At 45.1% G+C, this 17,295-nt stretch overlaps 1 protein-coding gene across 1 annotated transcript in view; it reads right to left on the bottom strand.

Annotated features, from left to right (window-relative positions):
- HTT (huntingtin) overlaps positions 1-17,295 on the bottom strand; it is a 188,082-nt gene that overhangs the window by 59,142 nt on the left and 111,645 nt on the right. Inside the window, exons 28-35 of the mRNA XM_011935439.1 lie at positions 12,685-12,762; positions 11,961-12,184; positions 10,612-10,690; positions 10,303-10,464; positions 6,911-6,966; positions 5,869-6,017; positions 3,525-3,661; positions 1,420-1,536 (exon numbers count right to left, since the gene is read on the bottom strand). Of these exons, the coding sequence (XP_011790829.1) occupies positions 1,420-1,536; positions 3,525-3,661; positions 5,869-6,017; positions 6,911-6,966; positions 10,303-10,464; positions 10,612-10,690; positions 11,961-12,184; positions 12,685-12,762 (1,002 nt within the window). The remainder of the gene's footprint in view (positions 1-1,419; positions 1,537-3,524; positions 3,662-5,868; positions 6,018-6,910; positions 6,967-10,302; positions 10,465-10,611; positions 10,691-11,960; positions 12,185-12,684; positions 12,763-17,295) is intronic.

The raw sequence follows: 17,295 nt of genomic DNA, 5'->3' as shown, positions 1-17,295 counted from the left end.
CATAAATGTTTTATCACACACTTTCCACTGCGGCAGAAATTAAGTCAGATATTTACTATGCATTCAGGCCTTCAATCTCCACTCTACTCAGATTATGCACAGAAGATAATGGAATAAAGCTTCCAGAGCACCATTCTAACACCATCTATAGGCAGGGAGACCCTGACCACACTAAACCTGCTGTCAGTCTCACCAGAAGCCAAGATCACTGTTCCATTGTCTAACTGGTCTCAGGATAACATCCCATTATGAAATCAGGATGCAGGTGCAGTCATGAAGGCAGTAACCATCAATATCACATGCCTCTGGTTTAAATCAAATGCAAAAAACCATGGACTACTTGTACTATACAGAGTAGTTGCTTATTGTGTATAATCAAGATGAACAAACATGTATTTGCTGAGTCCATTTAAAAGGCAACCTCAAGCCATGCCAGGCAGCTCATGAGATTTTCTGGCGGAGCTGCCTTGAGGAGGACCCATCACCCTTCTCTGTGAGATACAGAGATGCTGCTACACTGGGGGCACAGTGTCCTATGCCTGACTGGGGGCATGTTGCTTCCAAAATTGGTACTGCCAGGCCATTTCCTTCCACTGCATTTGTGGAAACAATGTTTCATGTCATTTGATCATAGAAATTCTGATTAGTGATGAATAGGCCAGGCGAGGTGGCTCACACCTGTAATGCCAGCACTTTGGAAGGCCAAGGTTGGCGGATCACTTGCACCCAGGAGTCTAAAACCAGCCTGGGCAACACAGCAAGACCTCACCTCTACTAAAAATACAAAAAACTAGCCAGGCGTAGTGGTGCACACCTGTGGTCCTTGCTACTCGGGAGACTGAGGTGGGAGAATTGCTTGAACCTGGCAGGCGGAAGTTGCAGTGAGATTACACGACTGCACTCTAGCCTGAGTGACAGAGCGAGACCCTGTCAGAAAGGAAAGGAAGAAGGAAAAAGTAAAGGAAAGGAAAAAGGAAAGGAAAGGAAAGGAAAGGCAGGGAAAGGAAAGGAAAGGAAAACTGCTAAATTACAAGTAGTAAGGTAACAAAAACAAAAATGTAACCACCAAATAAAACACTGCGTTGACCAGAATGCAGGAGGCAGTATAGGAGGTAAGGGTTCGGGCTTTAGAGTCAGACTTGGCCCGCCCTCACTCCAGCACTCTAAAGCTGTGTGCTGCCTGATCACCTCCATAACCTCTCTGAGTCATGAGTTTCCCCCGTAAAGCAGGTGGGCAATACCAACCTGAGATGGCATTATGAGAAGAAATGAAGTCAGTTGCCCCACGACTAGCATGGAGAACTGCTATCAAAGCACAGATTAGGATTGAAGGAAGAGCTGATTCCAGCCACCCACCTTTCACAAGGACCTTAAGCTACCATCACTATGCAACAACGAGCCAAGGCTGCGGGGACAAACCTGCTGTTTGGCTAACATTGGGAGGATGATGTCAGCTATCTGTCGAGACAGTCGCTTCCACTTGTCTTCATTCTCCTTGTGGCACTGCTGCAGGACAAGAATGAACATCTCCAACACCTATAAGAGTGTGCACAATTAGAAAGTCTGCTGCCAAGAGGCGCCTTTCCACCCCCATGTGTCCATCTGTTACACTTGTCCCAGCTCAGCTGGAAGACTCTAGGATCCAAACAGGTGTGATCCCAACGAGGACAGGGGGACACTGATGCAATCCCCACTCTATGACATGAGAAATGCAGGGGAATCAGAACGAAACACAAGTTCCTCTAGGACACATGCAAGCTGCACACTTTGCTCAGGAGGACTTGCCATCATTGTTATTTGGATCGAATTTATAATATTTCACAATCAGAGAAAAGGCACAACATGAAAATCAAATGTCTATTAATCTTTGGCAAAATTCAAACACAGCCTTGACTAAACTATTCTGCAGGCGGCTCACCGCCTTTGTGGACATTCACTTCAATTCTGTGTTCTCTGCAGAGGCAGTCTATGGAACAGCATCTACTTTCCAGAAGTATACACGGTTGAACACAAGTTTATTAGTGATCATTTCTACACAGAGATATCCAGAGCTCACTGAACATGCAGCTGATGAGCTCCTCCCCAGGACACCCACCCACCCAGCCAGCTCTGCCTGCCACCACCTGCTTGCCAGTTGCTCATTTTCAGACCTCTTTATGATACATGTACTTTTGCATTGCAATTATGTGATTTAATTAGGCATTAAGTATTTAATTAAATACTACAGGGGTTAATTAAAATACAAATGAACAAAGAAAGTGCTGCTTCTTATGAGAAAAGCTATGGCTTCATAAAGATTCAAAGACAAACCGCCAAAAAGAACTGACAAAATAAGCGAGGGCTGCACAACAGTACAAGCTGAAAGAAAGAAGAAGTCATTAAAAAAGAGAGATTTCTGCACTCGGTTTTCCTCAAAATGTCTTTGAATTCTTATGCCACCTTAAGAAAACAAAACCAGAAACTAGCTCAAAGAAAAAGACCTTAGCCCTGTGTCAAAATGGTGGTAAATAAATATGCAAATAAAGTTTTTATTTCAGAGTTGAGATTTCTATCATTTTAGGTTTCTACCATTTTGACCAACACTCTCGAATGATTTTTGGTCCTCGTTTTGGAAAAGAAGGCCTCGCTATCTTGAACGATCTCGTGACTCTTAGACCAGGAGTCAGGTGAACCCCTGTGGCTGTACCCACTTTAAAGATAAACACCAGGCTGGGCGCGGTGGCTCACGCCTGTAATCCTAGCACTTTGGGAGGCCAAGGCAGGCGGATCACTTGAGGTCAGGAGTTCGAAACCAGCTTGGCCATCATGGTGAAACCCCATCTCTACTAAAAATACAAAAATTAGCTGGGCATGGTGGTGCGTGCCTGTAATCCCAGCTACTCGGGAGGTGGAGGCAGGAGAATCGCTTAAACCTGGGAGGTGGAGCTTATAGTGAGCCAAGATCATGCCCCCCCCCTCCGGCGTGGGCGGCGGAGTGAGCCTCCATCTCAAAAAAAAAAAAAAGGGGCCGGGCGCAGTGGCTCAAGCCTGTAATCCCAGCACTTTGGGAGGCTGAGATGGGCGGATCATGAGGTCAGGAGATAGAGACCATCCTGGCTAACACAGTGAAACCCCGTCTCTACTAAAAAAATACAAAAAAACTAGCCAGGCGATGTGGCGGGCGCCTGTAGTCCCAGTTACTCGGGAGGCTGAGGCAGGAGAATGGCATAAACCCAGGAGGCAGAGCTTGCAGTGAGCCGAGATCACGCCACTGTACTCCAGCCTGGGCGACAGAGCGAGACTCCGTCTCAAAAAGAAAAAAAAAAGGAAGGATAAACACCAATGCCACCTCCTGCCACCGCGCCTGTCCCCTGTCCCCACCTCCCCCTGTACCCGCCGCTGTCCCAGCATCTCCCCAGGCCTCAGAAAGCTCAAACCTGGTTCAAAGTAACACGGTTAAGAGTGAGTGTTACCACATGGCACTTCCTTCCATCTGTACGGGTCAATAAAGTATCCACGACAGTTCCAACACACATTCCTCTTACCTGATGGTACTGGATGAGTCTCAGTAACATTGATACCACCACTTCTTTTTGGGTTTCAAGCTCTTTTCCTGCATCAGCTTTGTTTGTTCCTCTTAATACAAAGAGGTCATGGACTATGGGCTGCAGAGCCGGTATGGCTGTGGGGACAAAAGGGTGCCCTCATCAAGCATTTCATGGAAATTACATTTGGAAAACTGCTCTCAACAGCTACAAAATGATATCAAGAAATAAAGAAAACCCTTACACATACTTGGTTTATGGTAAGAGGTGAATTAAGGTTATCAATCATTATACCACTGTGGAAGATCAAAGCTTTTCCTCTGAACACTGATCATTTTGTGATGGCTTCTACAAAAAGAAAAAAAACCTAGGGCTCCTGTAATTTAACACCACTTCTGAAAAAAGGTGACTCAAATTCAAAAGTCAATTTGAAAATGACAAAACTTTCCAAATAACCAAAACAGCAACATTCCTGGTCTTGAGAATAATCTATCTGATTCTCTGAAAAGACAATAAAAACTTCCACATAATACATTTAGTCAAAGCCACTGGATTATTATGCTTTTTTAAGTAAACTCACTCTCGGCCGGGCGCGGTGGCTCAAGCCTATAATCCCAGCACTTTGGGAGGCCGAGACGGGCGGATCACGAGGTCAGGAGTTCAAGACCACCCTGGCTAACACGGTGAAACCCCGTCTCTACTAAAAAATACAAAAAGCTAGCCGGGCGAGGTGGCTGGCGCCTGTAGTCCCAGCTACTCGGGAGGCTGAGGGAGGAGAATGGCGTAAACCCGGGAGGCGGAGCTTGCAGTGAGCTGAGATCCGGCCACTGCACTCCAGCCCGGGCGACAGAGCGAGACTCCGTCTCAAAAAAAAAAATAAAAAATAAGTAAACTCACTCTCTCATTAGATAGATAAGGGACTTTCCCCCAGGTCTTATTTGGTCTAAAACAGGAGTCAAAATAAATTAATTGGTCTACTACCCACATACAAAAAAAAAAATAAGAAATGCCTTTCATTGGCACACAGGTACACTCTGACCCTCAATGTCATGCGCACACAGGAACACTGATCCCTCAGTGACACGCACACACACAGAGGCACACTCTTGACCCCTCAGTGACATGCACACACAAGAACACTCACTGACCCCCAGTGACATGCACACACATACACACACGCGCGAGGCACCCTCTGACCCCTCAGTGAAGGGCACACTGCAACCCTCTTTGACACACACGCACAGACAAACACTCTGACCTCTCAGTGACACTCTCTCTCCAGCCCTGAGACATGCACACAGAGCCCTGAGACTCACTGACCCTTTGGTGGCATGCACGCATGGGTATCCTCTCTGACCCTCTCACAGATGACCAAGCTTCCCAGTGCAAAGTACTGGGTTTGGCTGCCTACTGATTTTCTGTCCAAAGACCCTCCAAGTCCAGGAAACCAAACACCTATGCCTTTAATAATCTATACTCTGGCAGTGTGAATCTGAAGCCTTTGTGAAGCCACGGCAAAGACTAACTGGCTTAGCTATGTAAAGCAAAGGCCTTGACTGAGAGGTCAGCCAAGGCCCTGCCTCGCCACACAGCATGGTTGACGCTCTTCTGCACACACGCTGAGTGGAAAAGACTCTATGTAGTAGTGCCATTCTCACATCTAGGGGTTTGCAAGGGTCTTAGGATGTGTCCTTGTCAAAGTTCAAAGGCCTACGGATTCCAGCAAAGGAGTCAGGGAGGGGTCAATAGGGCTATGCTAGAAAAAGCTCAAAGAAAGATTGACAGCTCATTGATAAAACCAGGCTAGCCCCTTCCACAGGCTGGGGGCTTGCACAGCTGGCCGTCTCCTGGAGTCCTGTCTTTATTTAAGCTCCAGCAAAATCATCAGGCAGAACAGAAAGCCCTGAACCCAAGTCAAACTGTATCTCCAATACCACCTGGATGAGAGATCAAAATTTAATTCACGGCAAGTTCGATTGAAGAATTTTTAGTGTTTCATCGCTTCTCGGCCTTTTGGCTAAGATCAGGTGAAGAACTTCTAGTGTTTCGTGTGAATGAACAGGAACTTTATACTCAGAATCTATCTGTACCTTAGGCTATCTTACTGTTTCTTGAATTTTTTTTCCCTGAGAAGATTACAAATTGCTGAGAGTAAAGAATATGCTCTCTTCTGTTTTGAAACGTCTCTAACCAGTACATTCACATACACAGACACACAGGCACATATGCAGAGCCTGAGAAGCACACGGCCGCCACTGACAAAGTCGAAAGTGGGTGTACGAAAACGAACACTGCCAAGCACATCGTGACACCGAAGACGACAGTGAAAGATGTGTCCCATTACCGTGTGTCACAGCCTTCCTTCCACTGGCCATGATGCCATCACAGAGCTGAATGATTTTAGGAATTCCAATGATCTGTTTTGAATGATAGCGTTCATAAGATAGTAATACCAAGAAGAAAAAGATGTTTGGAATGATTGCTTCTGATTCCCTAGAAACAAAAACATCCATTTAGACCTTTCTTTTAAAATTAAGATACATATCAATATAAGCAACATAAAATAATTCATGAGGGCACATTAAGCTAACAGGTGTCAGTGATCTACTCTAACCCCATCCCTGATACAGTGCATCCCATCTGTGCCCTTGTGCAGAGCTGGGACAGGTGTAAAGGTTCAGAGGGAGCAGGTAGAAGGCACCTGACGGCACAAAGGCACAGCAGCTACAATCTTCCTAGCTCTCCTCTGCCCCTTTGCTCTTGTAGAAACTGAAACTCAAAAGAGAAAAAGTAATTTGCCCCAAAACACAGTGGAGGTGTCAGGTGATTAGAACAAACACTATGTTTCCAGACCCAAGGGAATCTGGGAACACTTTCCTTCTGCACTAAGTTTTCCTAACTACGGTATTTATTAAGTATTTCAGGTACTAAAGAATTTTAACTTTCAATAATTATAAACCTGTGATGGACTAGCAAGAAGTATTAAAACCTCAACATCTAGCAAGAAAAAGCTGCAGAGAATACAAGTGCATAATAATTACTAAAGACAACCTTATATAAAAACTGATTTTTCTAAGAAGATTTAAAAACTAGTGCTCCACCATGAGATTTCATTTCGCCATCTGTCAACATAATTAAATGCTTTGAAATGTGCAATGAAAACTGACAACATATGGAATTTTCAGATATATAACTACTTCCAAACAAGTCTTGAGATATACATTAATTTTTAAGAGAAGCAAAAATGCACAGCATGTTAATCAGATTTCCATTTAAAGAAAACAGCAAAAATGCCTAACAGTAGTTTAAACATTCATCTTAATAACCTAAATTACATGTAAGTACACAGAAGGAGAAAAAAATCTAAAATAACAAAATGCTATTACCTGAACTGGCCCACTTCAATGTATTCGAACTGTTTCAATACAAAGCCAATAAACACCTACGGGAAGGAAAGTAAAATTTTACATCAATACTAGGATTAAAATGTAAAAACCAGGTTTCTTTTCCTCCTGCTTATCTGCAAAAATGTTAAATAAATTTCTTGACAGCTGATAATTTTTTTTTTTTTTTTTTTTTGTGACGGAGTCTCGCTCTGTGGCCCGGGCTGGAGTGCAGTGGCCGGATCTCAGCTCACTGCAAGCTCCGCCTCCCGGGTTCACACCATTCTCCTGCCTCAGCCTCCCGAGTAGCTGGGACTACAGGCGCCCGCCACCTCGCCCGGCTAGTTTTTTGTATTTTTTAGTAGAGACGGGGTTTCACCATGTTAGCCAGGATGGTCTCGATCTCCTGACCTCGTGATCCGCCCGTCTCGGCCTCCCTATAAGCATAACTCTATTCTGAAATCAGCCTAGATAACTGTAGAACACATCCAGGAATCCCCTCAACAACTTTACTACACACTGAGGTGAAACCTCATTGGGAAAACAAATCATCAATTCCAAGAGACATCAGACAATACCCAAAAGTACACCTTGGGGACTCATCTGTTCCCATGAATGGCAGACAGGGTAGCAGATTCCCTGAAACTGGTTTGGTAATAAGATCCCCAAGGGAGTCGATCTTCCTCCTCCCACCATCTCAGAGGCAACACGCAGGGGCTGCACGGGAGCCAGCTTTGTGTCACACTGGTATTCCACACAGCTGTCAGTTTTCCCAACCTGATGAGGAGCTTCCACTGATAAAGCACGGAGCACGTGGCCCGGCTTTCTCAGAGCCTCTGCGCGGAATGCAAACATACAGCAGGTGCTCGGTAAATCATTATCAGCATAGAGTTCAATGGCTTGTCTGTTCTAGTTCTATTCTTGTTCATAAAACTGTCACTGTATTAAATCTTAAGAACTGGGAGAAGGGATCGGTTGATGAAAGGCAATCGGAACAAACATGAAACCAGAGCGCTCACAGCAGGAATGACCTCACGCCACCACAAAGGGGAAGCTGGACATGAGCCTCGCGGGCAGGGGCACCGGGACCCAGAAGAAAGCACAGGCCAAAGATGAATCCCACACGCCTGCAGGGCCGTGGGCAGCACGGGGGAGCCTCGAGGCTGTCCTCCCTCAACATGGAAGTATCACATGGAGATTGTAGACAAATATAATAAAGCAACAAAGAGTATTCTACATTGAAGAAAAAGCTCCAGTAGAACGACTAAAGAAAGAATTTGATAAAACATTCAAGTCCACCTACTTTATGTTAGAGTGGGGAGTTGCCTTTTTTCCCTACTAAAGGCAGGCTCAAGGAGACCATAGTCTGTAACTACCACATGAGAAAATCAGTTCCTACCCATGATGAGTCAGAACCACAGGTTGTGATTATTATTTTGAGACACAGTCTCACTCTGTCTCGCCCAGGCTGGAGGACAGTGGCACAATCTCAGCTGACTGCAACCTCTGTCTCCCAGGTTCAAGTGATTCTCCTGCCTCAGCCTCCCAAGTAACTGGGATTACAGGCACCCGCCACCACACCCAGCTAATATTTTTGTACTTTTAGTAAAGATGGGGTTTCATCATGTTGGCCAGGCTGTTCTCAAACTCCTGAGCTCAAATGATTTACCTGCCTCGGCCTCTCAAAGTGCTGGGATTACAGGCATGAGCCACTGTGCCCGGCCAGAACTAGAAATTATGATTATTACTATTATTTTAGAGACAGGCCTTGCCATGTTGCACAGGCTGGACTCAAACTCCTGGACTCAAGTGATCCTCCCGCCTCAGCCTCCTCAGTAACTGGGACTACAGAGGTGTGCCACCATGCCCAGTTAGAACTGGGAAATTCTGAAGAAAAGGTAGACTGCAGTCTTTGTTCTCACTAGAATGGAACAAATCAGGGTTCTGGCTTCCCTTGGGGTACCCCGCCCCATTGAGAGCCTGTTCCTCTCAGCCCCTGCTTGCCCATAGCCATAGACCAGGGCTTCTCCCCAGGCAGCCTCCTAGTGTCAAAGGAAACAAAAAGAAGTTCCCAATGCATGTTTCCTGAGGAGAGCAATGACCCATTGAGACGGATTTTCTTCAGATGGGTTTTGTGAACGAAGGTTCAAAGCATCAGACCAAGGCAAAGCCCACCCCTTGGCGCCTCTTTCATTAAAAGCAGACCCCAGGCCCGGCGCGGCAGCTCACGCCTGGAATCCCAGCACTTTGGGAGGCCAAGGCAGGTGGATCATGAGGTCAGGAGATCAAGACCATCCTGACTAACATGGTGAAACCCGTTCTCTACAAAAAATAAGCCAAGCGAAGTGGTGGGCGCCTGTAGTCCCAGCCACTTGGGAGGCTGAGGCAGGAGAATGGCGTGAACCCGGGAGGTGGGGGTTGCAGTGAGCCGAGATGGCACCACTGCACTCCAGCCTGGGTGACAGAGGAAGACTCCATCTCAAAAACAAAAAGACAAAACAAAAAAAAAGCAAACCCCACCCCAACACCCATGGTGGGAAATCAGTGTTGACCGCGTGCCCTCAGTTCTCCTAGGGAAACAGACCCTTTCAGATGAGTAACAGTACTCACAGGATTAACAGATTTATGTCTAGAAGGAAAGAGAGAAGTGTAATATTTCTATCTCAAAAATATTCCTACCCCACATAAGGAAGTAGCCCAAGATCATGGCTCAAAAATGACAGTTAAATTTTGACGATGAAAAGACAGTGATTTAACTGGCACGAATCTTGAGGAAACCGTGCATGATGAAGGGACATGACTAGCCAGAATCTGGTGCCCACAGCAACTGCAGGAGGAAGGCAAAGCAGCCAACAGGGGAAGAGTGCAAATGCTTGTGCAGAGCCACACAGCCCTCACGTGGACTCTAGGAGCATGGGTCTCAGTTACTGTCCAGCTAAATTCCATTCCTTTTTAAAGAGGTAAGCTAACTTGTTAGATAGCCTGAAACTGCAGATGATCAATTATAGTAATAATTGATAATCCATTTAAACTAACTCTCTAGATTTTGCAAAAATACTCCCCAAACAATAAATCTTAATTATATCTCACAATTTAAATTCAAACTTATTTTGGAGGAGAGGCGAGTGGATGGGACAAACCTTTGGAAATCCCTAACAGCCAACCCCAGGTTAGCCTTGAGTCCAGGGAGCTGGGGCAAGGATGCCGACTTGCTGAGGCTGGCTATGCCCCGGGCCTTGTACTAGCTAAGTGCGTGAAAAACATAAGCAGCAGCAATTGATGGGGGGTGGGGAAACACAGTTCACATTTCTTTAAAGTAGATTTCCATGTCTTTTAGGTTAATTTGTACTAAATTAGGAACAGGTATGATGGATGAAAGATTAAAAGCGACAAACCTGATCTGAATCCAGAAGACAGTAATTAACCCGTAACTGAACCAGCTGCGCCAGCAAATCTAAAACCTGCTTCTGTAACTGCACAGATGTTGTTGTCGTGTACTGTTTTAAAGCTTTTATAACAAGAGGTTCAAACAAACGAATGTGATTATGAATAGCATTCTATAAAAAAAAAAAGAAAGAAAGAAAGAATCCATAAGTGAGCCTTCAACCAAAACCTTTCAGCAAAATACCTGGAAAGTCTCAGCTCCAGTTTCATCTCTAGCACTGACACGCCTGAGTTCACATGCCACAAACGGCACCATTTACCTTATCTGCACGGTTCTTTGTGACACTTGTGAGGTTTGTCTTCAACTGGGTAGACACTTTCTGGAGGACATCAAACCATCTGCCAAATGGGAATAGAAGGGAAGCGGACAATGAGAATATCTTTAAATAATCTTCTCTGCACTCAGATATACTCCTGTTCAAACCAATTTCATATTCACACGATCAGAACATGTCAGACTGAGAAACAACTTGAAAGGCCACTCAGTGTGGCAGCATCACCCTCTCGAGATAATGACACCCTATTTAGAGTTTACAGCTGCCTGACAGCCATCAAGTCTCGTCACCTGTAGAAGGCTACTCAAGTCTGAGCTTTTTACTGCTACAGGAAACTGACTACTCAGCCCAGTCTTAAGTGAGACTTGAGAGAAAGGTGAAGGTCATTTAAAAGATCAGTAATTTAGAAGAAATCACATGATTTTTTTTGGAGGACAAGCCTTGAAAATATTTACATCAATGATATCCTTTCTAAGAAACATATATGGAATTAACCCAAACATGCATACACTCACATGCTTATTAATACCCCAAATGGTTACAGAAAGCATTGAAACAGACTTACTCCTGAAACTGGAATATACAGCAAGCACATCACTAACACATAGCCTGGAACATGGGTCTTTCTTTTCCTTGACTCCTGACTCTAGTGTTTCAATTGTAGCTATTTAATCGTTACATTTATAAAAGGAAAAACAAGGAATTCTATTATTGCTACTATACAGATTAGTAACTCAAATACCTGTTGATACTTATGGCAATTTAAGAAGTCGTGTATTCCAGGCATTAAAGACACAAACATAAATTTAAGTAAAAAGAGATTTCTAGTTATAAACTTGATAAAACACAAGGTAATATATCCAAGACGCTTCTATGACCTTCACACCTCTGAATACCAGCACTACGGTGCTGCAGTGAAGCTGTTCTTTCATCCTTGTTACAGGCCTGAAAAGTGCCACCAACACATGCCACACCACTCTACAGGGCCTGTGCTTTGAACGGGTGGGGACATTATGAACTGCATTCTGGTTTGCTGACACACTGGCAATGAAAGCTGGCTGCTTCTCAGCCCACTCGGTGTTCCTCCTCCTCTACCCCCACCTCTGAGATGTGTAAGTCCCAAGCCCATCTCACTCACTGGCCACACACTTCTTGAAAGGCCGGGCTATGCCTTAAATCATCTTTGCATCAACCATATTTCCTAGAGTTCTTTGAATACAGCAGACTATTAGAAGATGTTGGCTAACATTTTTCGTTCTTATTCTTTTACAAAGTATTTCCTGCTTGCTCTTTTGTGCTTCCACCAATGACAGCATTCTTGCCACAACTGTTACCCCGAGGTGTCGTGCTCCTGCTCCGCCTGCACCATGTTCCTCAGGCTGGCGTCAGCGAGGGCCTGGGTGAAGTGGGTGTACGGGGCCATGAAGCAGTAGTGGTACAAGCCTGGCCTCACACTGGAGGAGCCAAGGCGCTGGGCTCGGCCTTGTGACTTGCTGGGGTTGGAAGATAAGCCGTCAAACTGGGAGGCCAAGTTTGTCCCAAAGAGAGTCTTCAACAACTATGGTGAAAAAATTGAAGCACAAACAACGTGGCATGAACAACACTTTAAGAATCTCCCACACAAATATCAAATCCATCTGTAAATAACTGGATACATTAGCAAAGATTCACAATGTGAAATTCTTCCTGTGAATCACTATTGTGACCTCGGCGAGATGTTGTATGAAGTGCTTAAATAAGAGTTTTGGGTTTCCTTGCGATTCTAAATGAGACTGAGCATGCTAAACAAAAACCCCGAGGGACTGGAAGTTAACCAGTGAGGCTGCAGGGGAGCTTCTGATGTCCTTTGTTCTCCACAGTGACAGACCTCGTCCTCCTGGGGAATGACGGGAAGGTCGGCCTCTTGGCTCAATCATGGAATGAGCCGAAAAGTGCTATGCTGGACCCCACAATCCTCCCAGCTGATTACGCCACCAGCACCTGCTTCTTAAGGAGCAGCAGCATTTTGTCGTCATACCCGAAAGTCTTAACAGAATAGGAAAAGAATGAAGCTCTTACTTGTTGAACACAAACAGTTGCCATCATTGGTTCTCGACTAAAGCAGGATTTCAGGTATCCTAGGATCTCCTCAACACACTGTGGAAAGAACAGTGAGACGGTAAGTGACTCAGAGATGACCCATTATTGTACGAATCCTAGACAGAAATCAAAGGTACAAGATAACTTCCATTTAAATAGCGTAAATAGTAGAGGAAGATCAGAGGAAAGGTTTCCATTTCTTATTTGAACAGAGTCAGTAAGTCTTGAAATCCAAGTTATATACATTACAACCATTCTTTCATATATCTACGTATCTGTTCATTCACTCATTAATTCATTAAACTGTTATCAAATACCTATTGTCTACTAGGTATCCAGTCCTGTTCTCAGGGCAGGAATTCAGAAGTGTGCAAAGCAGCTAAGAGCCCTGCATCTGTAGAGCCCCTGAATATGTTCAGTGAACACAACTATGATACAGCAATGTGTGATTTACCACAAATCAGTCCTAGAATTATCTTATAGTGATATGCAAAAATGACCAAACAACTACCTTAACGTTACTATTCTCACAAGCATTTTTATCAACATCTATAACAAGATATACAGTACCCAATGTCCTTTACAAGAATCAAGAAGGGGCAGGGAGCAGTGGTTCATGCCTGTAATCCCAGCATTTTGGGAGGTCGAGGCAGGTGGATCACTTGAGGTCAGGAGTTCAAGACCAACCTGACCAATATAGTGAAACCCCATCTCTACTAAAAATACAAAATTAGTCAGGCGTGGTGGTGCACACCTGTAATCCCAGCTACTTGGGAGGCTGAGGCAGGAGAATCGCTTGAACCAGGGAGGCAGAGGTTGCAGTGAGCCGAGATGGCACCATTGCCCTGGAGTTGTTACCTAGGCAACAAGAGTGAAAGTCCGTCTCAAAAAAAAGAAGAAAGAAGAAGATGCTAACTCAAAGAGTGCCACCAATCTAGGCATTCAGAATGCACAGCCTGTTTCACCACTGCCTGGCTAATCATGAACCGGTTTCCATCAGCTAGACTGAAAATGCCTGTCTCTCCACTTGTTCGACAAAACATCCTCTACTAATAAGCAATAGATTCTTGTTGGTTTCAAATATTCAAGGGCCACACATTTTTAAAATTCTGATTTACTCAAATTATATTCTAAATGTTTAAGGTTGTTCTTGTCAGAATTGAATTTGTCACGTGTCACTTTTTGTTTTTACTAGCTCCCAGCAGATATCTAATACATGCTTACTGAAAAAATTACAAACAGAGCCTGTGAATCACTATTTGGCTAACAAAGAACTTTAACAAATATGTATGGAATGCTTTGTGTGCAGCAGAAACTGAAGCCCTGGAAAAGGTGAGAAAGCATGCTGTTTCTGGCCTTTCAAGAGCTCCCCAAGTACCAGGGAACCAGGGCTCTGCTACAAATACTAATATCCAACATAACAGAGCGAGACTTCCAGTACTGAGCACAATGAGAGTGAGGGACTGGGTTTACCCTTCTGTCTGAAATAAACAAAGCCAACCAAAAAACAAAACAGACAAAACCCAGAGTCCTCAAGACACTGGACATCAGCCGTGAAGGACAGTGATCCCTGGGAGACGAGAGACAAAGTGAGCCCCACAGCTGCCCCACCTCATTGCTTTGAGAGAGTTCCTAGGCTGTGGCATAAGGAGGAGGCATAGGCAACCCTCTGAATTGAAGAGGTGCTGAGAATATAAGGAGACCAAGACAGCCACAGTTTATAGGACAGAGCACCAGAGAAGAGAGAACAAGACAGGGAGAGCCTTGGAGATCTGGGGAAAGTCCCCCTCGTGTATTCAGCAGAACTGTGTATGTGAGAAAACTCCCTGAGGCCACAGAGGGAAGCATCGGAAAGGATCAGAGGGAGCGGCGCTCGGCGCTCACACAGGGCCAGAAACAGTCACTGTTCTCAGCAAGCAGGTTGGAAAACCCGAACTTTCTGGTTCATTAGGTAGAGTACTCAATATAAAGCAAGACCCAAAAGAGTAAACCATCTACATGTAACTCAACTAACCTCAGAGCAAAACTCAAGAAGATATATGGGAACATAAAAATGTCTAGCATCCAGCAAAGTAAAATTCACAAGATTGGGCATCCAACCAAAAATTGGCAGCCATGCAAAGAGGCAGGAAAGCACAATCCACAACAAGGAGTATCAATCGACCAATCAAAAACACCGAGAACTGGGAAGTTATTAGAAGATCTTAGAACTAGCAGAGAAAGACATTAAAACAGTTATTACAACTGTGTTCACAAAGCTAAGTAGAGACACAGGGAGAAATTTTTAAAAGACCTAAATCAAACTTATAGAGATAAAAACACAATTAGTGATATACACTGAACAGGTGCCAGACGAGGTAGCTCAGGCCTATAATCCCAGCACTTTGGGAGGCTGAGGCGGACGAATCACCTGAGATCAGGAGTTCAAGGCCAGTCTGGCCAACATGGTGAAACCCCATCTCTAAAAAAAAAAAAAAAATTACAGGAGGTGGTTCACGCCTGTAATCCCAGCACTTTGGGAGACCGAGGCGGACGAATCACCTGAGATCAGGAGTTCAAGACCAGCCTAGCCAACATGGTGAAACCCCGTCTCTACCAAAATACAAAAATTAACCGGGTGTGATGGTGGGTGCCTGTAATCCCAGCTACTCAGGAGGCTGAGGCGGGAGAATCACTTGGACTCCAGAGGCGGAGGTTGCTGTGAGCCGAGATCGTGCCACTGCCCTCCAACCTGGGTAGCTGAGTGAGACTCCATCTCAAAAAACAAAAAAAAAAGAAGGAATCTTGCCCTGTTGTTCAGGCTGGAGTGCAATGGCACAATCTCGGCTCACTGTAACCTCCGCCTTCTGGTTCAAGCGATTCTCTGGCCTCAGCCTACCGAGTAGCTGGAACCACAGGCACCTGCCACCACGCCCTGCTAATTTTTTTGAGACTTTGTCTTAAAAAAAAAAAAAAAAAAAGCTTGGAACAGAGGTGAATGTGCAATAGCTACCCTTGCCCCTCCAGAGGCCACAGTCTGTAACCCCGTAAGACCCAAGAACACCAGAAGTAAGTGAGCAAAAGGATTAATTTTGGCGGGAATCAGGGCAGCAGTAGCACTAGTGGCACCCTAGGGTGGCTCTGCTTACTACACGAGTCAACCATGAAGAACTTGACTCAAACCCTAGAATCCTTAGCCACCAACACAGGCCAGGCCTTAAAGGGAATTCAAGAATTCAAGAATTTCTAGACTCTTTGGTGAGCGGATCACGAGGTCAGGAGACTGAGACCATCCTGGCTAACACAGTGAAATCCCGTCTCCACTAAAAATACAAAAAATTAGCCGGGCGTGGTGGCGGGCGCCTGTAGTCCCAGCTACTCGGGAGACTGAGGCAGGAGAATGGCATGAACCCGGGAGGCAGAGCTTGCAGTGTGCCGAGATCGTGCCACTGCACTCCAGCCTGGGCGACAGAGCGACACTACGTCTCAAAAAAAAAAAGTTTAAGGTGCTGTCTAACACCACCAGCTCACCCTTGAATTCTTTCCCAGGTGAAGTCAAGAACTCTCCTGGGCTAAGCCCCAATTTTGGGGATCACCTGCCCTGCATCAGCTTTGCTATGCTGAGGCTGATCTTGAATTCCTGGGCTCAAGTGATCCTCCTGCCTCAGCTTCCCAAAGTGCTGGGATTACAGACATGAGCCACTGCACCCAGCCTGAGAAGGAGTGATTATTCTTTAACTAAGAGCATATTAGACAAGGAGACAAAGACAGACAGATAGGAAATATGTGCAAGGTCATAAACCAGCAAGGATTTAATGATTAGATATTAGATATGCAAATTAGTAGAGAAAAGGCTAGAAACCCAATAGCAAAAAGAAGGACAAAAGATATGCAGAGCCAGTTCACAGACGAGGGAATCCCAATGGCTGACAAGGGCACAAAGAGCGGCTCAAACTCTCCAGCCATCAGAGAACCCAGGGGAACATGAGGTACCACTTTAAATTCATCAGATCAGCAAGCCATTAAAAAGTTGGATGGTACCAAGTCCTGAGAGAACCAGAAGCCTCCAGGTCGAGTGTCAACTCTCACGGCCACTCAGGGGAGCATCTGTGGTACTTTGTGAAGTCATGAGTGCATGTACTCTATCCTGGAAATCCCACTCCAAGGGGAATTCTCCCACCGTCCATAACGGGACAGCAGGAAGATGTTAACTGCAGTGATGCCTGTGATGGCAGGCTTGAGGCCAGTTTGAGTGTGCAACACTGTGGAGGTGAGGTGGATCGTAAAGGTGCTAGACACTCAACATGGTATAACACGCATGTAGCTTGTAGAAACAACAAACAAGATGCATGTGGAAAACAGCATCGAGAGTGAAAATGTAAACATGTAAATAACAGAACTGAATTTCCTGCATGACATCATGCGTGTAAATTACAAACACATCCACATAGGAGACAGTGCCATGCATGGTACAGAGCCAGGCAGGCTTCAAGGATGCTGACTGAGCATGCTGACATGGGATCTGATGGATGGCAGGGGAGAGAAAGGAAGCTGGGAAGTGAAAGAGGGAAAGTGAATTAACATAATTCGAGGTGGGGGAGGGGGGAGGGA

This window comes from Colobus angolensis, unplaced genomic scaffold (genome assembly GCF_000951035.1).
Source record: "Colobus angolensis palliatus isolate OR3802 unplaced genomic scaffold, Cang.pa_1.0 Scaffold143, whole genome shotgun sequence".
Classification (NCBI taxonomy): domain Eukaryota; kingdom Metazoa; phylum Chordata; class Mammalia; order Primates; family Cercopithecidae; genus Colobus; species Colobus angolensis.
The sequence above is the reverse complement of the archived record's forward strand: the minus strand, read 5'-3'. Positions and strand labels throughout refer to the sequence as shown.